The sequence below is a fragment of the Puma concolor genome, chromosome E4, assembly GCF_028749965.1.
Source record: "Puma concolor isolate L17-30 chromosome E4, mPumCon1.1.hap2, whole genome shotgun sequence".
Lineage (NCBI taxonomy): Eukaryota > Metazoa > Chordata > Mammalia > Carnivora > Felidae > Puma > Puma concolor.
This window is the reverse complement of record NC_141683.1, coordinates 6,828,436-6,856,104: the sequence shown is the minus strand read 5'-3', so window position 1 is coordinate 6,856,104 and position 27,669 is coordinate 6,828,436. Positions and strand designations below refer to the sequence as shown.

General features: G+C 43.4%; 1 protein-coding gene across 1 annotated transcript; it reads left to right on the top strand.

Moving 5' to 3' along the window:
- The first annotated feature begins 276 nt into the window (after positions 1-276).
- On the top strand, positions 277-27,467 carry SH2D1B (SH2 domain containing 1B). The gene is made up of 4 exons (XM_025927851.2): positions 277-552; positions 18,433-18,496; positions 21,155-21,320; positions 23,080-27,467. Exons 1-4 carry the CDS (start codon positions 389-391, stop codon positions 23,115-23,117), a joined length of 432 nt encoding a protein of 143 aa, XP_025783636.2. The 5' UTR covers positions 277-388; the 3' UTR covers positions 23,118-27,467.
- The last annotated feature ends 202 nt before the right edge of the window (positions 27,468-27,669 follow it).

The following is a 27,669-nucleotide window of genomic DNA, read 5'->3' as shown; positions in this document are numbered from 1 at the left end:
TCGCAGCCAAAGGTAGCGGTGTGCTCCCTGGAAGGAACACCAGCAGCCGGAGAAGGAGAAAACAGGTGATTTAGGGTGATATTCAAGGCCGCAGCCCCGTCCTGGGGAGCTCAGCTTCGGCCTTGCAGCCCACCCACGAACATCACCGAGTTTACCGTGTGCTCAAACTTGCTCCACTTCTGTGAGTCACCCTAGGGCCACTCACAGGCTGAACTGTCATGGTCACTTCGTCAGCCCCACCCCTTTCATTTCCTGAATCTTTCGAAATAGTCTGGGTCCCACAAGGCAGCGTCACCTCACTGCCACCAGCCAGCTGGAGAGGTGCTTCCAAAGGCCCCTCAAGGCCACTCCTCTAATTCCCTCCTCAGAGCCGTCCCCGGACTTGGGGATGGATTTCGGGGATACCAAAGGGCTCCCCGTGGATCTGCCTTGTTACCACGGCCCTCTGTCCAAGAAAGACTGCGAGACTTTGCTGCTCAAGGATGGGGTGGATGGCAACTTCCTGATAAGGGACAGCGAGTCCATGCCGGGAGTGCTGTGCCTCTGTGTCTCGTGAGTAGTCTCATCTTGCGCGCGCGCACACACACACACACACACATCTGGAACCTCACACCGAGCGTAGTAGAAGCCCAATGGAAAGACATTATATTTCACTCCGACCTTGCAGCCCAGATGAGCAGAATGAGAAAAGGCTAGGCTCTGCTTGAAGAGGGCACAAAGAGTGTGTCCTATCCATCTGTCCACGGCGCATACGCGACCCCAGGGGCCCCTGTGCAGCAGCAGGGGAGGGGTGGGGGCAAAGGGAAAGGCTGCAGGAAATATGGGGGGCAAAGGGGCATTGCAGAGGCAAGGGGGTGCACGTGAGAAAGGAAGAAAGAGGAAGAAAGAAAAAGGATTTTCTCATCAGTGCCAGCATATCTAAAGAGGAGGGCTCAGTGTGGAGGTCGGTTTGTTTGCGCTGGGAAAAGGCTAGATGCCCTTCAGGAAACTTTAATCCGAGAGACCGAAGTTTTCACGTATATTCTGCCGGCTCCACTGGTGATACTTAAAATACGATTTCAAAGTTTGTTAGATGGGTAAAGGGCCTCCACATGCATCCTTTCCTTTCATCCTTAGAGTCAGTCAAGGCCAGCAGAAACAGTCACCATCTTCTAGACGAAGAAACAGAGACCGGATTTCTCAAACGCCTTGCTTGTGTTGAAATTTATCTGGCATCTCCAAAGAGTTCAGGCCAGAGTGTCAGAGCTCCCCCGCTAAACAAGCTTGTTCAGTCCCGTTTAGAAGGCAATCCTGAACAGCTATCGGTGGGAACCTAACTATCTTCAAGTGTTCTGTTTGGAGAGATCACTGAAATTTTTCTTTTGCCTGTTATAGGAATTAAAACCCAAGTGTCTCTATGGATGTGCTTCAGTGCTTCTTAGAATGAGGACAACAGGGGGGCGCCTGGGTCAACCGTCTGACTTCGGCTCAGGTCATGATCTCACGGTTCGTGGGTTCAAGCCCCGCGTCGGGCTCTGTGCTGACAGCTCGGGGCCTGGAGCCGCTTCGGATTCTGTGTCTCCCTCTCTCTCTGCCCCTCCCCTGCTCATGCTCTGTCTCTGTCTCTCAAAAATAAATAAACGTTAAGAAAATCGTAAAAAAGAAAAAGAATGAAGACAAAAGGGACTGTCATTACTAACAGAATTGGCAGAGATAGATTTCCTTTTTTATATGATGCCAGGGATGTAGGTAAAAGAAAGATAGCCTTAGGGGTTAGCAGTTTGAGTTTTCAAATTACCAGTGATGACAAGAGTGTATTCATATATTTCTTAGCCATTGGTAATTCTTCGTTTGAGAACTGCCTACTCACATTCCTTTTTAATGTTTATTTATTTATGAGAGAGAGTGCAAATGGGGGAGGGGCAAAGAGAGAGAGGGGGACAGAGGATCCAAACCGGGGTCTGCCCTGACAGCAGCAAGCCCTATGTGGGGCTTGAACTCATGAACAGTGAGATCATGACCTGAGCCGAAGTCGGACGCTCAGAAGACTGAGCCACCCGGGGGCCCTGACCAATCACATTCTTTACCCATTTTTAGCTTGAGTTGTTTCTCTGCATTGTTTTTTCCTGATTTCTATGTATGAAGGCAAAACTTTTTTTTTTTCAAAAAGGACACAGGCACAAAGGAAATCTACAGACCAATTTCAATTTTAATTAATGCCACTTTTCAGTAAACTACTAACAAAACAGAAGCCAGGAACACGTTAGAGGAGAAAGTACACGGTGCTCAAGTCTGGTCCATTCCAAGACGTCAAGGACGGTTCCAGGTTGGGTAAATTATTATTTAATGAATTATTAATTAGCCAAAGTTTACGAACGGCATAACTCATTCAGATTTGGTTAAAAGTATTAGGTAAAATTCAGTATCCATCCCTCAACTAAATACACACACACGCACACATGTGTGCGCTTACACACTCCTAACCATACAAAGCCAAATAGGTACTTTCTTCACCAAAGGCTGGGTGAAGCACAGGAAAATTGCAGCTAAAATCATGAATGTAGGAGCACCTGGGTGGCTCAGTCAGTTGAGCGTCAGACTCTTGATTTCAGCTCAAGTCGTGATCTCACGGTTCGTGGGATTGAGCCCCGCCGAAGTCGGGCTCGGCACTGACGATGCAGAACTTGTTTGGGATTCTCTCACTCTCTGCCCCTCCCCACCCCCCAATTTTTTTTTTTGAAAACGTATAAAAAGGTAGTGAATCCCTACTATCTATTCAAACATGGTACTAGAGCCTAGGGAGATTCTAACAGGGAATTTGCAATTTTTTTTTCAAGGAGATCCAAAACACATAAATAAATTATAAAAGGGCAAAGGATAAATTTAAGAAGAGGCAGTTTTATGCAAATTCAAGGGCAGAAAAGATGAACAAGAGGGTCTTTTTAGAGGAGGTGGCATTTGAGCTGGGACTGGAAAGAGTGGGTAAGATTGGATTACAGGGAAGGGGAATGGAAGGCATACCTAGAGGTAGGATGTTTGACAGGGTTCGAGAAAAGTAGCTTGGAAACGGCTTTTGGTAGAGTAGGTTTGGGATGATGTCATGGGGTCTGAAACGAATGACTGTGTAGGTAATGGTGAAGCGCAGATGGTTTCCATGCAGGGAAATGACCAGACTGGAACTCCTCGAACTCCCCCAGACTAGAATTTTCGGAGCTCCAGTGTGATATGGAAGATGCTCCGAAGCCGACAGGTGATGGTGGTTGAGGGTGTTGTGTCTCTGGATGGGAGATGGCGAGGAACTAGCTGTGGCAGGGCAAATAGCAGGAATGGGAAAAGCAGGTGCCAGGGACGTCATAGAGACAGGAAGACCCTGACCCAGACTTCAGGGTAAGTAGTCTATCCTGGGATTCTCTTTAAAAGTCAACGTTTCTTTTCGACAACTTTGTGGAATATCCAGCTAGCCTGCATATTCATCTAAAGCGAAAGTCGCTAAGAAACGGAAAAAGAACACTAAATCAAATGATGAGAGAGGAGTACATATTTTTGCCCGTGCCCATGTCCCTGAAAGGCAGACCTATCTCAGATGCATCAGGCTTAAGGCTCAGGTCAAATGGCCCCCATCTCAATGGCCTTTATCATGATCCCTGTGAAATTTTGTCACCACGCAGATCAGCACTGACCGTTCAATTCTAGTTGTCCAACGGGTGTTGAGAGTCTCTTAGATGCCAGGAGCTATGCTGGGCACTAGATTGGTGCCCTCAACACAGCTCAGAGCCTCGTAGGGAAAATAAAGAAGTCAACGGACACTCAAAGTGTGTGCCGATGACCGGACTCACATTGGGGTGTGTGGGAACTGAGAGCAAAGAGCGACTCACTCATCAAGGTGTGGAGAGCTTTAGTGCAGCAGGTTATTTGGAGGATGAATGAATAGAACCTTCACGCATTCATTCAACAAGCATATACTGAGCGCCTCTTATAATGTGTATTCCAGACACAGTTCTAGGCATCGGGAAAATAGCGATGAATGATACGGGCATCAGTCCTGCCCTTGTGAAAGTACATTCCGGTGAGAGGAGACAATAATGATGAAAACAAAACAGAGTTATAGTACAGTGAGGGATAGAGAGGCTACTTTAGGTTGCCCGACGTGAGCAAAGCCAAAATGGTCTCAAGAATTAGCTTATTTGCCTGTAACTGTGCATTTGGAGCCACCGTGAAGGTCCTTTTTTTTTTTTTTGAGAAAGAGAGAACATGTGCATACGTGAACAGGGGAGGAACAGAGAGATCCCACGACCGTGAGATCATGACCTGAGCTGAAATCAAGAGTCTGATGCCCAACCAACTGAGTTACTCAGGTGCCCCATGAAGGTGGTTTCTAGGAGCCAAACATCGTGACAGGCATGTTGTATTTGTTATCTCACTTGCTCTTTGCAAAGCCATTTCTAGTAGGTGACGTTACCCCTAATTTGTGGGAGAAGAAACTAGAAGTGCTCCTTCTTCTTTTTCCCCTTCTCCTTCCTCTCCTTTTCCTTCTTCTCTCCTTTTTCAACTTGTTTATTAAATATATAATCTCTACTCGCAAGGTGGGGCTCGAACTCATGACTCTGAGACCAAGAGCCACATGCTCCACCTACTGAGCCAGCCGGGTGCCCCAGATACTGGAGTGTCTTATTAGATAACTTGTCCAAGCCCAACTTGCCAACGCGTCAGTATGTTCCTTCTTACCCATGTCCCCAGTGCCCCTGACATATGCTCAAGGTACTCGCCTTGGAATTGTGTTATAAAGTGCCCAAGCCGAGGACCGGAGGTCTTGCCAGCGGACCCTGATACGTGGAGTCTTACCATTCTGCTTCCCAACATTGAGGCTGCCCCTTCTTTGCTGTTAGAATGGCAATATGGCAATAGGCCACCTTCCACGCTTTCACAGACCTAAACAAAAATATCTCAGGGAAGTTTCGAACTAAAGGAAGTCACACGAAGGGTTGGCCAAGCAGCACCTAGTACTGACCAGAAAGCGATGTGGTAACTCTAGACAGGAAATGCTACTTGATCGTGTACCCTGATAGAGCTTTCAGGAAGCACCGGCATGTAAAAACACTGCCTCTGTAGTGTGACCCTGTGAGTGTGAGAAGTTGGACGTGGGTCTGCCTTTATAATCAGTAGAGTCAAAGTGGAGTGGCTACGGGGAGAGCCGAGGCTTCCTCTGTGGGTCTGAGGGGAAAGGAGGGACTTTCTGTAGCCGTGGGACGGCTGCCGATGAGAAGAATCCGGGCCCTGACTTACCACATGTCCTCACTGAGGAGAAAGCAGAGATAGAAAGGAATGGAAGAGCCCCGGGTGGAGGCGGGGGGGTGCAGAGAGGGTGTCATTTCTAGCTCCCAGGTTCTGAGATCTTTGGAAAGACTCTAGAGCTCACAAAGGAAAAAAAAGAATTCAAACTTTTTTGGTTATTTTAGAAAAGCCAAATGTGGAGAAAGGTATAAAAAAGAAAGCAGAAATGTTCTCAGTTTCACCACATGGAAATTACCATTTCTGATATTTCAGTACACATGTCTCCAGGCTGCTGTCTATGCATATGCGTGTATAAGGAAATACGTATATGTACACAAATCGTTCGTCATACACGAGGGTTTGCACACTGGTTTTTTTCAGTGCATCGTTGGCATCTTTCCCCATCAAAGAAAGCCAACACACACCATCTTTTCGGGATTGCTGGTTGTTTTGTTGATTGGATATATCATAATTTATACATAATCAGACATTTAGTTTATTTCCATTTTGGTCCGGCGGACCCAATATAATTTGAGACTATTAACATTTTCCAGAATTTAATAGAAATCAAATCATAAAGTAGTAGCCCTTTTTGTCTGACTTCTTTCTTTTTTAAAAAAATTTTTTTTTAAGTTTATTTACTTATTTTGAGAGAGAGAGAGAGCACAAGCAGGGGGGAAGCAGAGAGAGAGAGGGAGAGAGAGGACCACAAGAAGGCTTCACGCAGTCAGCGCAGAGCCCGACGTGGGGCTCGAACTCATGAGCCGTGAGATCACGACCTGAGCCAAAATCAAGAGTCAGATGCTTAACGGACTGAGCCATCCAGGCATCCCCTTGTCTGACTTCTTTCATCCAGAATAATTATTTTGAGATTCATCGGTATAGTTACAAAGTGCATTCTTTTCATTGCTGAGTACTATTCCATTACCCTATTGGTTTAGCTCATTCGGAATTATTACACCTGAAGTGGCTATGAATATTTGTGACCAAGTCTTGTGGACATATGGTTTCATTTGTCCCAGGAAAATAAGTGCTGAGTCATATGTTCAATGTGCGTTTATATTTCCAAGAGACTACCATGCTGTCTTCCAAAGTGAATGCACTATTTTACATTCCCACGGGCATTATGTGAGTTCTGATTGCTCCACATTCTCGCAAACACTTTGCTTAGTCTGCTTTCTAAGTTTAAGCCATATTAGTAAGTGCGGTGGTATTTCATTGTGGTTTTAATGTACGTGTAGCTAATGAATAACGATACTGAGTATTTTTCCATACACTTTTTTGCCATCCATATATCTTTTTGATGACGTATCCATTCAAATATTTTGCCCATGAAATTTTTATTTTCCTATTATTTATTTTCTTAGTCTTGATAATTCTTTACCTATTTTGGTGCAAGTTCTTTATGAGACAGGTGGTTTGTGAATATTTTCTCCCATTTTGTGGCTTGTCTTTTTATCCTCTTTAACTAGTGTATTTCAAAGAACAGAGATCCTTAATATTAAGGAGGCCAAATTTTATTAGTTTTTTCTTTTGAGGATCACAATTTTGGTGTGTATGTAATAAATCCTTGCCTAACTAATTTCCCAAAGGTTTTCTCCTTTGTTTTCATCTAGGTTTTAATAGTGTCAGCTTTTGCATTTACTGCAGCCCATACTGATTTAATTTTTGTATCTGGGGTAAGGTTAGGGTTGGAGTTCATTAGGTATGGCTACCTCACTGTTCCAGCTCCTTTGTTGAAAAGATTATCTTTTCTCCTCATGAATTGCTTTGATGTCTTTGTTAAAAAAAAAAATCTATTGACCATGTAAGTTTGGATCTGTTGATCTATTGATCTTTTTTCTATCTTTATGAAAATTCTATATTGTGTTGATGACTTTCTTTTTATAATAAGTTTTGAAATCACGTAGTGTAAGTCCCCAACTTTTTCAAGGTTATTTTGGCTGTCCTAGGTTCCTTGCATCTCTGTACATATTTTAGACTCAGCTTTTCAGCTACCACCAAAAAAAGCCTGATGGGATTTAGGTTGAGATTGCATGAACCTCTACATCAATTAGGGGAGAACTGACATGGAGACTTACATGTATACTTCTGACCCATGAACATAGTTTAATATCTCCATTTATTTAAGTCTTTTAAAATTTCTCTCAGAAATGTTTTGTAACAGGTCTTGTATATCTCTTGTCAATTTCATCCCTAAGATTTCATCTTTTTGGGTTGTTTGACATGATGTTACTTTAATTTCACATTCCACTTGTTCAATACAAGTCAATAAAAATATAGTTGACTTCTGTATATTGATCTTGTATCCTGCCGCCTTGTCGAACTCACTCGCTGGCCTGGTGGCTTCTTTGTAGCGCTCATGTGATTTTCCCTATGCCATCTGCAATTAAAGACGGGCGTACTTCTTCCATTTCAATCTTCCCATTCCGTTTCTTTCCTTGCCTTATGCACTAGCTAGGACTTCCACAGCAACGCAGAGTAGAAGTGACAAGTGCCAAAATCCTTGTCATCTCCTGATCTTCGGGTAAAAGTATTCAGTCTTTTACCATTGTGATTTTAGTCCTTCTCTTCCTAGTAAGGTTGAGAGTTTTTATCAGAAATGTATATCAAAGTTTGTCAAATGCTTTTTCTGCATTGATTGAGAGTCATATTTAGTCTGTTAATTTCTCTCTTTTTTTTTTCTTTAAGATTCTACATATATGTGATACTGTACAATATTTGTCTTTCTCTGTCTGGCTTATTTCACTTAGCATAATGCCCTTAAGGCCCATCCATGTTGTTTCAGATGGCAGTATTTCCTTCCTTCTCATGGTTGAAAAATATTCCATTGTATGTGTGTGTATATATATATATACATGTGTGTGTGTGTGTATATATATATATATATATATATACACACACACACACACACATACACCACATACACCACATCTTTACCCATTTATCTGTTGATGGACACTTAGGTTGTTTCCATATCTTGGTACTGTGAATAAAGCTTCATTAAAAATGGAAGTACAGATATCTCTTCAACATACTGATTTCATTCAGTTTGGATACCCAGAAGTGGGATTGCTAGACCATACGGTAGTTTCATTTTTACGTTTTCATGGAATCTTCTTACTGCTTCCTAAATAGTAGCTGCACCAGCTCACATTTCCACCAACAACACACAAAGCTTACCTTTTCTCCACATCCGTGACAACACTTATTATCTCTTGGCTTTTTGATGATAACCATCTGACAGGCGTGCAATGGTATCTCATTGTGGTTTTGATTTGTATTTCCCTGATGATGAGTGATGTTGAGCACTTTTCACGTACCTGTTGGCCATTTGTATATCTTCTTGGGAAAAATGCCTATGTAGTTCTCCCCATTTTTAAAATCAGATTATTTGTTTGTTGCTATTGTATGAGTTCTTTATATATTTTGGATATTAGCCCCTTAGCATACATATAATTTGCAAATATTTTCTCCTATTCAGCAGTTTGCCTTTTCACTTTGTTGTTGGTTTCCTTTGCTGTGCAGAGCTTTGTAGTTCAAAGTAGTCCCACTTGTTTATTTTACTTTTGTTGTCTTTGTGTTCAGTGTCACAAAAATCATTGCCAATACTGATGCCAAGGAGTGTATCCCTTTTGGTTTCTTCTGGGAGCTAATCAACCAATATTCATTAATTTTCAAATATTAAAACAACCTTGAAATTAATCCTGACATAAATCCCATTTGATTACTATGTGAAGTCTTTTGTATACATTGGTTAATTTGATTTGCCAACATTTTGGTAAGAATTACTGAATCTATGTCATGGGGAATATAATCTGTACCTTAACTTTAAAAACATGTCTATAAATGGTTTTCATATCAGAGAAATGCTAGCCTCACAATATAAATTAGGAGTAGTCTCTTTAATTTTCTGAAGAGTTTATTTACAATTGGTATTATTCCTTTCTTAAATGTTCAGTAGAATGTATCAGTAAAGTCATCTGGGCCTAGAATTTTCTTTGTGGGAAAGTTTTTAAGTACCAATTCAAATTCTCTAATAGGTACAGGGTTATTCAGTCTATTTTTTTGAGTGAGGTCTGTTACTTTGTGTTACCAAGTAAGTTGTGAATTTCACTGATGTCAAATGAAACTTTAATATATTTTTTGAATGTTTATTTATTTTGGGGGGGGTGAGGGGGAAGAGGCAGAGAGAGAGGGAGAGAGAGAGAGAGAGAGAGAGAGAGAGAGAGATAATCCCAAGCAGGCTCCACGCTCAGCATGGAGCCCGATGTGGGGCTCAATCACATGACCCCGAGGTCATGACCTGAGCCGAAATCAAGAGTCGGACGCTTAACCGACTGAACCACCCAGCTGCCCATGAAACTTCATTAATATTATTTACACTTTGAGAGAATAACTTTCTCTTTTGTTTATTTTCTGTACTGTTTTTTTCCCCCATTTGTATTTCAATGGTTTCTTCATTTCACTTTTGGTAGTTTCTGTCATGTCACTTTACCTCCAAGTTCACGAATTAATTTTTTCTGCAACGTGAAATTTGCTGCTAATCCCATTCAGCATATTCTACATCTTAGACAATGCAGCTTTTACCTCTAGTATTTTAATTTGGGTGTCTCTATGTTCCATGTTCCTGCATAACAAGCTCTATCTTTCTTCTAGATTCCTGAGCATCTGAGATAATCTCAATAACAATATTAATGTCCTTGTCTACCCAGGTAGGGCCTTATGGTCTCCCTCAATTGATGAGCTAGAGGTAGAAGTCCAGGAAGTCTGTTGTGCCTAGAACTCATGGCAGAGAATGCAGAAGAGGAGAGACACATGGAGAAAGATCTGCAGATCTGCCGATCATCCAGAGATCTGCAGAAATCTCAAATCTTCAGCTTAGTGGTGAATAGCTCATCCACATGAGGAAGGTACCCACAGCCAGGTTAAAAAAAAATCACTCAAAAGAAGCCAATAGAAATGGGACTCTCATTAGTCTGCAAATGCGTGTGCTCTCACCAGACAGAGTAGAAACTCTCATAGTTCATGGACATCAGTTAGGATATTGACTCGGTAGTGGGATAGAATCGCACAGGTATAAAACTGGTTTTGAGCATACTGGATTTGAAACACCTAGTGGACATTTCAGAGATGTTAAGTAGTTGAATAAGTGAGTGGAGTTCAGGGCAGGTTGGAGCTAGGGGTGCCAATTAAAATATAATTTGAGGGGCGCCTGGGTGTCTCGGTTGAGCATCTGACTTCAGCTGAGGTCACGATCTTACGGTTCAACCCCCGCGTTCAGCTCTATGCTGACGGCTCAGAGCCTGGAGCCTGCTTCAGATTCTGTGTTTCCCTCTCTCTCTGCCCCTCCCCCGCTCATGCTTTGTCTCTCTCTCTCAAAAAATAAACACTCAAAAAATAATATATAATTTGATAAGAATTGTTATTTTTTACAATACTTAATCTTTCCATTCAAAAACATTGCAACTCGTGTCTCTTAGTAAGATTTCTTCATATAGGCTTGGCACATTTCTTGTTAAGATAATTCAGTGCAGGGGCACCCGGGTGGCTCAGTCGGTTAAGCATCTGACTTTGGCTCAGGTCACGATCTTGCAGTTCGTGGGTTTGTGCTGACAGCTCAGAGCCTGGAGCCTGCTTCGGATACTGTGTCTCCCTCTCTCTCTGCCCCTGCCCCGCTCACGCTTTCTCTCTCTCTCTCTCTCAAAAATAAACATAAAAATTAAAAAAAATATAATTCAATGCAACTCAACAAATATTCACTGAGCGTAACTATGGGGCAGGCAAAGTGCAGGAGTGAGCAAAGCAGACATGAGTCTGGTCTTTCGGAGCTCACAGCCAAGTGTGAGGTGCAGGGGAGGAAATGAGTAATTGAAATTCAGTATGATCAGAGGTATATTTGACCAGTAAAGGACAACTTTTCTCAAAGTTTCCCCTCCTTCCCCCTGATGGAGCACCCCACCCAAGGCGCTCCACCTAAAGCACTTGCTGCCCTGAATCATCAACTCAGCTGCCTTGCACCACCAGGTCTTTGAGCAAAGCTTTGGATGGCAAAGATGACATGTGGCTGCTTGGCTGCTATAAGCTTAGTGAGGATATTATGATATCAGTTATTGTAGCTTTAAGAGACTTGAGAAGGGGTAAGACAGGAATCCACCAAGTGCACCCCAACAGGCATTGCCCCTCTTTGGTCCCTGTGGACATCAGCAGGTAGGCACCTCTACCCCTTTCCCATCCCAGCACAAGGGGAGAAATCGGGAGACCAATTTTTATACTATATTCATTTTAGGTCTGTTTTTTAAAGTTTATTTATTCATTTTGAGAGAGAGAGCACGCATGTGTGAACAGGGGAGGGGCAGAGAGAGGTGGGGGAGAGAGAATCCCAAGCAGGCTCCACGCTGTCAGCGCAGAGCTCGACTCAGGGCTCAATCTCACCAGCCATGAGATCGTGACCTGAGCTGAGATCCAAGTCCGACGCTTAACTGACCAAGCCACCCAGGCGCCCCTGGGTCCGTTTCTTCGAAGCACAACTTTTTTCTGATGACTGAAAAAAGTAAATCCTTCCTGAAAGAGAATCACTAGAGAATAAAAACATAGCCTTTACTGCAAAATAGTGTACTTCAAAAGGGCCGAGGATGTCACGCCTGCCAGAATGGCTAAAATCAAAAACACAGAAAACAAGGGTTGGGGAGGATGTGGAGAAAAAGGAACTCTTGTGCATCATTGGTGAGCATGCGAACTGGTGCAGCCACTGTGGAAGACAGTCTGGACGTTCCTCAAAAAATGTAAAATAGAACCGTCCTGTGATCCAGTAATTTCATTATTGGGTATTTACCCCCCCAAAATATGAAAATACTGTGTACACACACACACACACACACACACACACAGTGGGACTTTATTCGGCCAAAAGAAAAGAATGAAATCTTGCCACAACACGGATGGAGGTAGAGTGTATAATGCCAGGTGAGATAAGTCAGCCAGAGAAAGACAAATATCCTATGACTTCACTCATATGCGGAATTTAGGAAACAAACCAACAAAGGAAAAAAAAAACCCAAATCAAAAAACAGACTCTGAACTATAGAGAAGAAACATGGTTACCGGAGGGGAGATGGGGGAGCGGATGGGACAGAGAGGTGAAAGGGATGCAGAAAACACGGTTGGTCGTGACGAGCACTGAGTAACGGATCGAAGTGTTGAATCACCATATTGCACACCTGAAACAAACACAACCCTGTGCGTCCACTACCCTGGCAGGAAAATTGAGCCCCTTTTTGACTGTTGGTTTGTTTTTGTGTTGGGATAAAGTCTGTTTCAGAGTAGTCAGTAAGAGTGCGGAATCTTAGAGAGCTAACCCCTGACATTCGGAAGGGCTTGAAGAACAAATTCTGCTTTCAGGAAAAAGGTATCAGCTCCTACGAGGATCCAAAATGTCCAAAACAGATTTGTTTGGAGTTGCAGAGCAAGAGAGGAGATTGTTTGAAGGTGAAAAAACTCAAAGGAAAGTGGTCAGAGTGAGCGTAAACTTACCCCAACTAGTGTCAACAGATAAGGCTCTTCTGACAGATGGAAGTGTTTGCATAAAAAAATCCTCAGAAGCCAGTGATGACCCCAGTGATTCACCCCCCTCCCTGTCTTCTTCCCTGCCCCTCCCTTCATCCTCACCTCTCCCTTTCCTCATTTGCGCCTCAAAATTACACTAAAAATAGCTATTTTCCTTTACACTTTTCATCATTAATATAAATTTAATGAGGTTTACGGAGTGTTTGATTTGTTATTTTTGGGACACTATATGCTAATTAATTTCATCTAATGGTGGTTTGCATTAGAAAATTGTTATTTATTTTATGTCTTGTCATTAGTTTTACACTTTGACCTAATATTTTATCATATATTTATGATTTTCTTTGATTGTAAATGCATTTAAATGTATTACATATTTAGTTTCTATGATCTTTGCTTTTTAGTAAATAATAAGATATTGGCATTGTCAGTTTTGTGTCAATATTACCTATCTCGAAAGGTACACATTGAGGCTTACAGAGTGTATGCATTTCAGCTTTACTAGATTTTGCCAAATTGTTCTCCGAGACATCAGTATCTAATTACATCCCATTGGTTGTATGTAAAACTTTCTATAGCTTCACATCACAGCCAACATTTTCCATTAGTAAACTCATATGTCTTTACCAGTTTGGTGTGAAATGATATCTAATTGTGGTTCATATTTGTATTTCCCTGATTGAGAGTGAAGTGAAGCATCTTTTCCTATGTTTATTGGCCATTTTGTTTGCCTTTTTCTTACGGTAAATCAGTGTTCTTATTACATACTAGTGCTGCAATATCTTTTCCCAGTTTGCAGACTTTTTCGCTTTGCTAATGTATTTTGATAATTAGGAATTTTGATTTAAGTAATTAAATTTTTTGAGGGAAAGCGTGTGCTTGCATGTGACTGTGTGTGAGTGGGGGAGGGGCAGAGGGGGAGAGAGAGAGAGAGAGAGAGAGAGAGAGAGAGCGAGAGAGTCCCAAGCAGGCTCCATGCTGTCAGCGCAGAGCCCAAGGTGGGGCTCGATCCCATGAATTGTGACATTATGACTGGAGCCAAAATCAAGAGTTGGACACTTAACAAACTGAACCACCCAGGTGCCCCAAGAAATTTTAATTTGAATATAGTGAGTTCATTAATCTTTCTTAAGGCTTATACTTTTTGTGACGGAAAGAAACTCCTTCCTTAACAAGTCACTAAGTTGTTCCTTCATATTTATTTCTCCTAAGCTCACTGTTTTGTTTTTTCACAGTTAGGTCTTCAATTAGAATGTGAAGTAGGTGGGGTACCTGGGTGGCTTAGTAGGTCAAGCTCCCAACCTCAGCTCAGGTCATGATCTCACAGTTCGTGGGTTCGAGCCCCGCGTCGGGCTCTGTGCTGACAGCTCAGAGCCTGGAGCCCGCTTCGGATTCTGTGTCTCCCTCTCTCTCTGCCCCTCCCCCACTAGTGCTCTGTGACTCTCTCTCTCTTTCCCCAAAATAAATAAACATTAAAAAAAAAAAAGAGTGTGAAGTAGGGTCCACTTTTACTTGTTTACACGTGAGAACATCACCGTCACCATTTAACAACTAGCCTGTCCCCTCCTCACTGCTCTGTTGTGCCAATCCTATCATAGACCAAGTTTTCAGACATATGTGGATCTGTTTCTGGGCTCTCTATTTTATTCCATTAATATCTTTTCTACCCTCGAATCAGTTCCTCGCTGTCTTAATTATAGCTCTATAAGAAGACATGAGATGTGTTAAGACAGAAACACGCCCTGCCGTCCCTTCACACGCAGCAATCTTATTTTTCTTATTCAACATTGACCAGATTTGGGGCACCTGGCTGGCTTGGTTGGAAGAGCGATCTCAGGGTTGTGAGTTTGAGCCCCATGTTGGGTATAGAGATTACTTAAAAGTAAAAAAATTTTAAAATAAATTGACCATATTTTTGTGCAGAGGAGGGACATAGCCTGACTCACATTTTTTTTTTTTGCACAAAAATTCAAGACATTTGTTAAATATTAGAAGATATAAGAGTCAATGACAATTGCTACTTGACGATTGAAATCAAAATCATCTTGGTGCAAATAGATGACAAATATTTTTGCTATTTATCTGTATAGGAAAATCTTTTGAACAAGTGGAAAAAGTTAATAAATCTCTATAATTAAAACAACACATCTGACTCACAGTTTTTAAAAGGGCCACCCTAGCTGTGGAAAGAATAATAATTAATGACATCAGGGAGAGGGAGGAAGAAATTTCTAGAACTATGTCCTTGAACAGATGAAAATGGATGGCATCCAGTGGAAGTAAGAGGGATTAGTTCCAGAGTAACATGCAAGGTTCAGGCATGGTAATTAAGGCAGAGTAGGTGACCGCACAGGCTAATAGCTGTGGCAATTCAGAGACTGGCGGTTTCCTTCTGATTGCTGGAATCTCTATGAAGTCATCAGTTAAGCGTGAGGTGTTCAGGGTTTAAGAAGAAAGGAGACAACGTAGAATCACTATTGAGGGAATAGGGAAGGAAATGCTTGCCTCGGGTGGGGGCACTAAGAGCCCATTGGAGGTCTGTGGTCATTAATTCAAAGTGAGACCAGTCAGCATGCCAAGGGTGACAACGGTGAAAAGAGGTAGGGCCAATAGATTGGAGGCTCTATGGTCAAGGGATTGATGGGGTCAGTGAATGGAGGAAAGGGTCTAGAAGCGGGAGCAAGAGAGCGGGATGTGTGAAGGTCACATTACAAAGGGTTACGGTTAGTGGCAATCACAAGCTCAAAGTTGAAAGCGGGGCTGGCTTCATGGCTTGCCACCCACACAGTTGCACAAAGCCCCCCCCCCCCCCCCCCCCGTTCACAGGGCCCTGCACTTGGTTTAATGCTCTGCTGTTGCCATGTTGAAATTCCTAACCATTTTTTAACAAGGGGCCTTGCATTTTGATGTTGCCCTGGGCCCCCCAGTCCTGGTTGTTGGACATAGGAGCACGTGGCTGATGTAGGTGGAGGGTGAGGCCCCTGGAGAAGAGCTGAAGGAGGTGAGAAACTGGAATGTCTCAGGGGAATGTACGTGTGGACTACAATTATGGAGGCTGAGGCAGGAATAGCACTGAAGACAGTGACGATGGGCTAAGAGCTAGGCTGTGCCATGGAGAATCGAGTGGCAGTAAGCCGGGGCACGACATGCCGCAGCAGGGAGGGGCAATAGGTAGGCGACATAATCTAATGATGTGAAACTCAAAGCTGAGGGTTTGGAGGAAGGAGGGAAACAGCTGAGAACCGGGACACGGGTGTCCCCCTCAGGCCCTGCAGGGGGAGGGCTTTGGGAGAAAGAAGCAGCCTTGTAGACGAGGCAGGGGGGGCCATGTCCTGGGGCAAAGCAAGGTTTCCTTTAGAGCAAGGTGGACGGGGATGATTAAAGAATAGGTCAATGACCAGCAAGACTGGGGTTCTTGTAATGATGACAGCAGGGACAAAGGGCATGATGAGATTAGGCCAGGGGACTGAAGGCAGAGAGTAGAGGCAAGACTGTAAGCTTTGGAGCCGAAGAAGGGGCTCCCCCGTCACCATTGGTGATGGGGCGAAGGCCTAGGATAAACATGGTCTTTTTATGTATCTTTAGTATAAATGTATGCTGGAAGAACCATGTTTCTTTTATAAGTTTTTAAGTGGCATTTATAAAATAACAGTTAGGAGCACCAGGGTGGCTCAGTCGGTTAAGCGTCCAGCTTTGGCCCAGGTCATGATCTCACAGCTCGTGAGTTCGAGCCCTGCATCGGGCTCTGTGCTGACAGCTCAGAGCCTGGAGCCTGCTTCAGATTTTGTGTCCCCCTCTCTCTCTGACCTTCCCCTGCTCACACTCTGTCTCTCTCCTCAAAAATAAATAAACATCAAAAAAAATTTTTAAGTGCTTTGCAAAGAAAAAGATCAAATTTGAGCAATGTCTGTCTTTATAACTTGAAGTCTATGGCTTTCGGACTAGTTAACGTAGAAACTCCATTTGCTTTAATCTTTCACATTCCTCTGGTGGAGATTGTCTTAGCTCATAATACAACAGTGTAATTAAAAATGAAGTCATTTAAGAACTTAACATTTGATAGTTGGGTCTCTAAGGACTGTGTGATCAACCAAATGCAACGTATGGACCTCGTTTGGATCCTAATTTGAACGATACCTCCGTGAAAAGAAATATTTGAGACCTCTTCCCAGATGTGCAATACCTTATCACATGTGGACAAGGACTCATGTGAAATGTTGTGTTGCTTCCCATGTGATTTGGGGACACCCACTGGCTTATTCCGGCCTCAGGAAACCCCACAAAAAGGATTGGAATTTGAAGTCAATTGCCAAAGCCTTCACACAAACAGTGATAAAGTCTTCTGTAAAAAGCTTCTGTTAACGCTCTAAGTAGCTTTCTAAATTCTCAATTCAGTCCAATGATTCTTTGGCACAGGTGCAAAGTGGTGGTGGGAGAGTCATCAGATAATTTGAACCTCATGTCAATGCCTTTAATCTCTCACTCCCTCTTTACTTTTTAAACAAATGTTTATTCATTTTTTAATATATAATTTATTGTCTAATTGGTTTCCATAAAACACCCTGTTTATTCATTTTTGAGAGAGGGAGAGCATGAGCAGGGGAGGGTCAGAGAGAGGGTGGGGGGGACAGAGGATCCAAAGTGGGCTCTGTGCTGTCAGTAGTGTGCCAGATTTGGGGCTCGAACTCATGAAGCCTGAGATCACGACCTGAGCTGAAGTCAGACACTCAGCCAACTGAGCTACCCAGGCATCCCTTTTTTTTTTTTTTTTTTTTTTACATTTTAATGTTTGTGGGATCAGAACATGTTGAATGGTTGGTAGAAACATTTAACGTATGCATTTTTCTCCTGGAAAGCTATTGTTAATTTGACACTTTACATTGATGGCATCTTGGAGTTGCAGAAATACGGTAATGTTTGTATGCTATTTCTTGCTTTGGAAATTGTTAGATTGGGTCTGTTGTGTAGATTCCAGTTAGATTACTTAGCCAGTGGCACCAATTCCAACGAAGAACAAAAGCACAGCATGTCACCTCCCTGGACAGAACTCTCAACGTTCTGTTTTAATTAACACTAACTATCTCTATCGAGGTCAATGACACATCGTTTGGCAAACAGTACAGGAATGGCTCAATGGCATTTTGTATGTTGCACCAACTTAGAGCTAAGTGAAAAAAACTAGAGAGAAGTACCAAGACCATGGAAATAGAAAATTCCCTCTCCTTACCCTCTTGGCCACAAGCCCTGATGTCCACCAGCAGAATTAGGGTCCCCATTTCCAAACCTTTGTCTCTTTCAAATTCCCACAGATGAGAACGCCTGAAAATGATCAGTTTCTTTTTAGGATTCAAGAACGCCAAAGGCACTGCACGCATAATAGAGAGGTATATGCTACCCGGATTTGCCTATGAGAACCTTATGTTGGGGTGCCTGGTGGCTCAGTCGGTTGAACGTCTGAGTCTTGATTTCCGCTCAGGCCATGATTCAGAACCTGCTTGGGATTGTCTCTCCCTCTCTCTGCCCCTCCCATACTCTCTCCCTCTCTCTCTCTCTCAAAATAAATAAATTAACTTAGAAAAAAAGAATATAATGATTCACACAGTTATCTTCCCACAGGTTTAAAAATTTCGTCTACACATACCGAATCTTCAAAGAGAGACATGGGTTTTACAACATACAGGTAAGAATGTACCGGAACTGCTGTAAAAGCAGCAACAAAAGGTGGGGAGAAGAATCTGAGATCATCTCTTGAACCTGAGATGTGGCCACGTAGAGGCATTTTAAAAAGGGAAGCAACATGCAGAGTTTGAGTCAAATCAAACTCTGTCTTTCTCTGAGGGAAATAGGGAGAATTTTTGAATAATCAAGGCTGTTATTCAGACCCGTAGAGGTATGCATGACCCTGGATCCCCCAGGGTTAAATGCACCAGCCTGGACTCCATACGGGACCACTGTCCAATTAGAAGACGACGCAATGACCAGGGCGGGATGGAATGGGAAGGTGGGGAGAGGTCTGAATGTATAGGAAGCCATGTGAGCTCCATGGTTATAGGAAAATATAAGGGAAGCATCAGTGGACTAGCAGTCTTGGGGGTTTCTTTAATTTTTCTGGTTTACTGAGCACTAAGCAGAAAAAAACCTTTTTTTTTTTTTTTTTTTTTTTTGAAATGATTTCTCTGGCTTAGGAAGTAGAGTATAATAAATTTAACTGAATCTTCACTAACAGGGAATCCTGAAATAATCTTTTTGAAACACTTGCAGACAAGATTAAGCAGATCTTTTTACTGCAAAATATCTCAGAATCTTCAATATGTTAATGTTCATTGTGCATATTTAAAAGAAATTAGAATATGCAGTGATCCTCAAGCACACACACATATCACACACACATATATAGCCATATCCATATGTGTGTGTGTGTGTGTGTGTGTGTGTGTCTGTGTGTATGATGTATGGTGTGTGTGTGATGTGTGTGTATATATACATATAATTTTTCATTTCCCTACAAAGGACATTATTAAGGCAATTGACAAAATTTGAATAAGGTCTATACTACATCAAGATTAATTTCCTCATTTTATTTTATTTTTTTTTTCAGCGTTTATTTTTATTTTTGGGACAGAGAGAGACAGAGCATGAACGGGGGAGGGGCAGAGAGAGAGGGAGACATAGAATCGGAAACAGGCTCCAGGCTCCGAGCCATCCGCCCAGAGCCTGACGCGGGGCTCGAACTCACGGACCGCGAGATCGTGACCTGAGCTGAAGTCGGCCGCTTAACCGACTGAGCCACCCGGGCGCCCCTAATTTCCTCATTTTAATCATTGTAGTGTGGATATGTAATGTCCTTGCTTTTTTTGGAAATATTGAAGCATTTAGGGTTAAAGAGCTATCGCGTTTGCACTCAATCTCAAAATAAAAAAAATATATATATGTATCGCTATATATGCACATATATCTATACACATTTAGAAAGAGAAAATGAAAAGCAAATATACACAATAAAACGTTAACCTTTGAGGGGTAGGTGAAGGATATATATATACAGATTTTAAAAAGAGTTTTGCAACTTTTCTTCAAGTCTGAGATTATTTCAAAATGAAATGTGTTCTAAAAAGCAACTTATATTAAAACTTTTTTTCTTTGTTGTCCATGCTTTGGGAGATCGTGATAATTCCTTAATACCATATTTTGTCTCTTGTCTGGACAAAGCAGAGAGGCATGGAAATCAGTTATAACTCAGATACAGGAGGCATCTCACTGAGGGGTAGCAAAACTCTCAGGGGCCTGTAGTGAGTGGATGGGGGCTTGGGTTGAAGTGACGGCCTTATATGGAACTTCCCTGCAGTCTGCTGCAAAGTCTGCCAGAATCTCTGATGAAGGTTAACCACACCACACGTCAGAGAAACTTCTGGTCACCACACCCGTCTGCAGTCTGACATGGAGCCATCTGAGAACCACAGTGATCATCAAGAAAACCATGAACATAGGACGAGGGAAGGACAAATAAGATAAAAACAGAGAGGGAGACAAACCATAAGAGCCTCCTAAATACAGAGAACAAACCGAGGGTTGCCGGAGGGGCGTTGGGTGGGGGGACGGGTTACATGGGCCGGCCCTTGTTGGGATGAGCACTGGGTGTTCTAAGGAAGTGAGGAATCACTAAGTTCTATTCCTGAAATCAGTATTATGCTATATGTTAACTAACTTGGATTTAAATTAAAAAAAAAAATCAAAATTAAATTTAAATTTAAAAAAAAGGAGAAAACACACACAAGGCACCGTGTCTGACATCGGCTCCCAGAGGGGTACCCTGTGTGGCACCCCAGACAACTTGCTGAGGTTGGGGCTCACTGCAGACCGAGGCGGGACGCCTCAGTCATTATTCTCTTTACTCACAGTAGCTCAAGTCAGAGGCCGGTCTTAAAAACAAAGGTTTCTGTGTATTTCCATTGCTGTGAGCTCTTTTTTCTTTTTCTTCTTCTTCTTCTTTTTTAATGTTTTTAAATTTATTGAGAGAGAGAGAGAGAGAGAGAGAGAATGCACGGGGGAGGGGCAGACACAGGGAGAGAGAGAGTCCCAAGCAGGTGTGGAGCCCGTTTCAGGGCTCGAACTCACAAACCGTGAGATCATGACCTGAGCCGAAATCAAGAGTCAGGCGCTTAACCCGCTGAGTCCCCCTGGGGGGCCCCCATCGGGGTGAGCTCTGAAGCTTGAACCACCAGCCACTTATTTTCAGTTTGCCAGCTCAGAGGTAGACCTGAAAACCACATCTTTGAGAAGTATCACATTTCACTCACAGTTGAAGGTGCCGAGCCATCTCCTTCTTGTATCTTGGCAGACCGTGGAAGACACTCCCAAGAAGATCTTTCCAGACCTAAAGGAATTGATCTCCGCATTTGAGAAACCAAATCAAGGGCTGGTGGTCCACCTTGTACGGCCCATAAAGAAAACCAGCTCCCACCTGAGATGGAGACGGTCACAGATAAAGTTGGATAATATTTACGGTAAAAACCCTTAACAGGGGGGTCCAGAAGGAACCTTATAGTCCCGTTTCTTCCACTGGCCGACTTTGCCCCATGACCTTGTGCGAACCACCGTTCGGGGAAGGGACGGACAAGCAGGCAAAATTTTCAGATGAGAAAATCGCTCCAAGGCCCTCTCCAAGGCTCATACAGTCACATTCTGCTTGATAAGTGCTAGGGGACGAGTGACTTCAGATACATCCCTAAAGGAATGGAAACATGGCGGAACATGAGAGATGGTCAGTAAATCTAAGTGCCGAGAATCCACGCTGAGGCCTCTCAAATTGTTACCATGAACAGCCGCAACTACTCTCTTACCCCCACCTTGAACCTGCTCTCAGAAAATAATCTCTCTCGTCAGGTACAATGTGGCTGGAATTTAGCTCAGACCCCCTGAGACATTTTTGGCTCACCCCCGTTTTCTCACGGTGGCGCGTGTGGCGACGTTCCCAAGCAGAGGGATTTCAGCTATGAGTGGCCAGGTTGGGGGTGTTGGCAGGAGGGTTCCAGGCCAGCTAGGGAGCTCCAGGGAACCTGAAATCACCCCACATTCCACTCTGTCCACAGCAAAATCACCCTCCGGAGTGCCAGGGCAAGCTTCTCACCCCCCCAACAAAACTAAGCATGGCTTTTTACTTTATTTATTTTAATAAAGTTTATTTATTTTGAGAGAGAGGCAGTGCAAGCAGGGGAGGGGCAGAAGGAGAGGGAGAGTGGGGCTCGAACCCACGAACCGTGAGATCATGACCTCAGCCAAAATCAAGAGTCGGACGCTTCACCGACTGAGCCACCCAGTCGTCCCGAAGTATGGGTTTTTAATGATTAAAATAAACCCCCCCGGGGGCACCTGGGTGGCTCAGTCCCTTAAGCGTCTGACTCTTGGTTTCAGCTCTGGTCATGAGCTCATGGTCATGGAATCGAACCCCACGTCTGGCTGTGCACTGATGGCACAGAACCCGCTTGGGATTCTCTGTCTCCCTCTTCTCTCTGCCCGTCTCCCACCCCCCCAAATAAGTGAATGAACTTTAAGAAAGTAATGAAAGAATGAAAACAAAAACCCCTCCTCCGCCACTGTTTCTCTGCCCCCTGCCCCCTGCACACACAAAGTCACTTCCTATATAGGTTCGGCTACGGGTGTCGTCCCGCGGCCATGTTCTACCAAAAATTATAGAAAAAAAGCACAAAGTGGGGGTGGCAGAGGTAGAAACCCAGGAATGTACATGTGCCGAGGGTGGTTGGGGCGGTGGTAGTATCTGTCCAGCAATGATTAAAGAATCACAAATGGAAGAGGAGTGTCCTTTGAAGATCTTTCCTAAGAACTGGGCAGGAGTCTCACCTCCCCAGCTGCCCATGCTTGATTAGCCCTGGTGGGTGACCCCCCAGAGTCTTCAGCTTTCCCCAAAGGGGAGACAATCCTCTCCCCAGCTCGTTGCCTTCCTCCATTCCCTTGGCCTCCTTAGAATAAGCTTCAGACGCTCTCAGTCTCAGGGAATCACAGGTTTTCTGCCAGGGGGTGGAGGCATCTGTGATGGGAATCTCCGATGCCTAACCTTGTAAAGAGACCCCCCCCATTTTGTCAGGAGAGCTCCCTGGGGTACCCCAGCCCTTGAAGATGCCACTGTGATGCAGCAACTGAGGTCGTCCTGTGCCTGGAGAGAGGTCTTCTTTCCCTGGAGTGAGGTCGGTCAGTGAGACTCCTGGGCACTGATCCTCATGGCTGGTCTTCTGTTTCTTTCCCCAGAGAACAGTAACAGTGAATATGTGGAGGTCTTGCCTTGAAGACAAGGAGACTGAACAAAGCAATTCGAGAAGACGTCAGGTATCAGCTCTCACCGGTGACCCTGCTTCTCCTGCAGATGTGGACCTGGAATGCTGAGCTGTAAGTGAGCTATTCAGACTCTCCTGGACTGGGCGACTGAAGATGTTCTGTCCACCAGCCTCAGAGAACTCGCTCCCCATGTCCCCACCTCCCATGCATCCACCACGAGCAGCTTTGAAACCCCTTTCCCCCTGAGCACTCTTCTTTCTTGGAATAGGACAGCCTGAACCTATTCTCCCTGACTTATCAAAGATACCACTACATCATGGGTGACACCCTCCTTTAGACCAGGCAATCGGAAGCACAGCTTCATACAGAAGAGAACACACTTGGCCGTGAGCTAGGAGCCTGAGTTCCAGCCCTGTGGCTACGTGACTTCAGATAAACCTCTTCCCCAGGCTGGCTCTCCATTTCTTCATCTGTAAAACAAACACTGCCCCTGCCCCTGTGCTGAGCCCAGCTGTATCTGGTGGAGTTGAGGGGTCCTGGGGTGATGGAGATGTACGTGGAATTGGCATGGGTCTCCATCCTCCCAAACAGCCAACATGGTCTCTGCACCTGCCTGTCCTGGGCTTGGTCATGATGGGGGCCCTGACCCCTCCCACACCCTTCTCCCCCTTCATTCTAGCTCTCCTCTTTCTTACTAATCTTGATATTCCTGTCAAACACATCCATGGATGCATTATCTCCCTGGTTTTGCCCAATTTCACTAATGCACGAACCACTTCAGCAGCACGGATGTAGCTGTGTACCACACTGATAGGTGTGGGGATTTTAAAGGTACCCTCCTTCGTGTGGTTCCTGTTCCCGCTGGATTCTAAGTGCCCCCCAAAGCACGCTTGGGTCTCCCTCCTATTCCCCAGCGTGGAAATGTGTGCTGTGTAGAGCCATGCCCGTTCACAGAACTTTCTGACCGGAAGCACATTCCTGAAGGGTTTGTTGAATTGGTTCTAAGTCCTTTGAATTTTTCTGCTGGTTCGACATTCTAACTAAGACCTGATTAGTGTGGAATGTGCCAATTCTATACCCATCCTCTTACCTATCTTCAAGCCATAGTGATTCATTTTACCCTACTGGTCTTATCTTTCAAAGTTATTCAAGAGAGGAGCTCGAGATTTCCGGATGACATGAACAGGCAGTGTGGTTGGAGTCCCAAAGTGTAAGCCATTCTGAGTTTCTGGCTCATAGAAATCCAGAGCTATTACCAAGTAGGTAAGAAGTGAAATGCAGTCACCATATTCAGAGAGCTGAGGGCACCAGAAGCAAGCCTGCTTCTTGGGGTTCAGTCCCTAGTCTTTGATTCTATATCCAAAGAAGCATGTGTCAGTTGCCAGAGTCCCGAGCAATCTTTGGCACAGAAAACATATTCAGGGCCAATGAAAATATATTTATTTCTTGAACAAATGACTGAATAAGTCAGTAGATAAAATGTAGCCACTCGTTTCAGATAGCAGAGATTTGTTTGAGCTTCATTCATTTCAGAACCTAGTAGAACAAGACTGTTAGTTCAAGACCTTGCAATCGTAATTCTCGTAGAAGTGATTTCCTTTTTCTGAGTACCCGTGCATAGCACTTTACATGATGCTTGGTCCCCCGTGGGATTTCACCACATTTCTCAACCAAGCAAGCCACACTGAGTAGCCGATGTGGATGCCATGCTATAATTTGCTGAAATTTTTTTAGAAGACCTTGAACAGGTCACGTGAAGGACAGTTGCAAGATCCGGGTAGGTGGGACAGGAAGCAGTGGGGGGGGGGGGAAGGGGAAGACCTGAGAAACAATAATTGCAGGTGTATTAAGTGTTTGGGGTGCCATTCTGTGACAGAGGATACAACGCCTACCAGCAGAACTCACACCAGTGCTGGCTTTCTATAGGAGGGCAGTTTTAGCCGTATGGCAAAAAGAACTCTGAACCCACTAGAACAATCTTACACTAAGAGCCTGCCCTGTGTTGTAGTTTAGGTGGAGGGTGATATTTTCCAAGGATATGGGAGAGATGCGTCCTGCCCCGAGAAGAAATTAGACTGCCTGAATGCTAAGGTACCTTCCAGTTCAAGGATGGTTGGATCCTATGGTCATCTCTTAACAGTTTAGTGGGAATCTCTCTCCCTCTCTTTCTTTTTTGGACTTCCATATGGACTGGTGTTAATCACATCCCTTAATTCTTAACTCATTATCACCATTAATCCATGTAAGACCTTTCTTCTGTTTTATTTCATTGTTATCCTCTTTGCGCCGCATTCCAATGATCATACCCTTCCCCATGGGAAGTTGCTCAATACTATTTGATATATACCTTTGATATGTATGCACCCTTGTAGAAGGTACAGCATTGGTTGTGAATACAGGTCTTTTATATTTACATACACAATATTCTATTGTTCCAATTATGTTATTACCTTTCTCACTGAACACCATGTTTGGTTCTAGTCTATATTGTTGAGTGTAATTCAGTCTCTCTTTTTTTAAGTTTGTTTATTTTGAGAGAGAGAGAGAGAGTGTGTGTGTGTATGTGAGCAGGGGAGGGCACTTGTGAGGGAGAGGGAGAGAGAGAATCCCAAGCAGGCTCCACACTGTCAGCTTGGAGCCTGATGCAGGGCTCGAACTCACGAACCCAGAGATCATGACCTGCGCTGAAATCAAGAGTTCGACATTCAACCGACTGAGCCAGCTGGGCGCCCCAGAGTGTAATTCAGCACCTTAAATGGTGCATGGTATTCCGTAGTGTGCTCTCACCAGCTTATCCTTTCCTCTAGAGATAGACATCTAGGTTGGTTCCAGCACAACGGTCTGTGGAGCAAGCTTGAACGAGTCCCCTTATGGAAGTGTAAGAGAGTTTCTCTGAACTGTATGATCCTAAGATATGCTCAGGTTTAATTATGATGCAGTCAAACCCATCAGGTGCCTTTTGATTCTTCTGTAATAAGCTCTTTACTCCGAGATCATGAAAAAAGTTATCCTGCATTTTCTTTCACTTGCTTTTATACCTTTACCCTCTGCGGGTAAGGTTTCAGTGATGGCAAGGTCTCTTGTACTCCTCACTGACACTTTCCCAGTAATGAGAAAAGCCCTTCACACATAGTTGATGTTCAATAAATATTTCTCAAATGAAGGATGAATCCAGGGTGAACCTCTGTCCATGGTAAGAAGTATATCCAACTTTGTATTTCTCCATATAGATTGGAGTAGTTTTCCCATTTCAACCTGCTTAATAGTTAATGTCCCCTCTGATTTATAGTTCCTCCTTTATCCACAATGGTTCCAATGTTCTAATCTTATTGTCTGGTAGGATAGGCACCCTTTTATTTTTCAAACCGACTAAGTTATCTGTGGACCTTGGTTCCTCCATATACATTTAAGGATAAATATGTTACACTGCTCAAAACATCTTGATGGAATTTTGAGTGAATTTGCAAAGAGTTTGTAATTAGGGAAAACAGACATTCTTGTAATGCTGTCCCGTGCATAAACATGCTAAGTCAATTTACTCAGGTCATTTTTTTTTTTTTAATTTAAGTATGCTTCATGCCCAGCGCAGAGCCCAATGTGGGGCCTGAGCTCATGACCCTGGGATCATGACCTGAGCTGAGATCAAGGGTTGGACACTTCACTATATGCTAACTTGGATGTAAATTTAAAAAATAAATAAAATGGTAAAAAAAAGAAAAAAAAGTTGGACATTTAACTAACCAAGCCACCCAGGTGCCCTGTCTTTTTTGTTCTTTAATGGAATCACAAATTTTCACTAGAGAAGTCTTGTATATTCTGTTAGATTAATTCCAAATTGTTTTTAGTTGTTACAGATTCTGTCTTATGTTTTATTACATTTCTAGCAGCCTATGGCAGTGGAAAAATGTTTACTCTCTTGTGTGGATCTACTGGTTTACCCGTTGATCCTACTGTAAATCAAATTGTAAATTCTATGTAAGTTATTTTGTCGGCTGTAAATAACACCACTTTGTTCTGTTTCCGCACTTGTGAATCTACTTATTTTCCATGTTTCCATGCTAAAATCTCGAGTATCCACTAAACAGTAATCACAAAAGGGGTCGTTCTTGTGTGGGTCCCAGCATTGCATGGAAAGTTTAGAAACTTTCTCCATTTCGCCACCACATTTGCTGTTTTCATCAGAAATGTTTTGAAATCTGTTAAGTGATTTCTGCATCTACCGAAATTGTCGCATTCCTTTTGTCTTCATTCCATGAGAGGTAAATTATTGTAATAAAATTGCTGAGATGATCCCATCCTTTCATTGCTTCCCTTGACCATGCTGTATTATTTTCAATAAACTGTTGAACTTGGTAAGTGAATACTTCATTTAAGAGTTTTGCATTAAAAGGACGCCTGGGTGGCTCAGTTGGTAAGCGTCCAGCTCTTGATTTTGGCTCAGGTCATGATCTCACTGTTTTCTGAGATGGAGCCTCCTCTCATGGATCTTCACATTGACCGTGCTGAGTCCAAGCTGGGGAGGGACAGAAGGAGAGAGAGAATCTGAAGTAGCCTTGGGCTCCA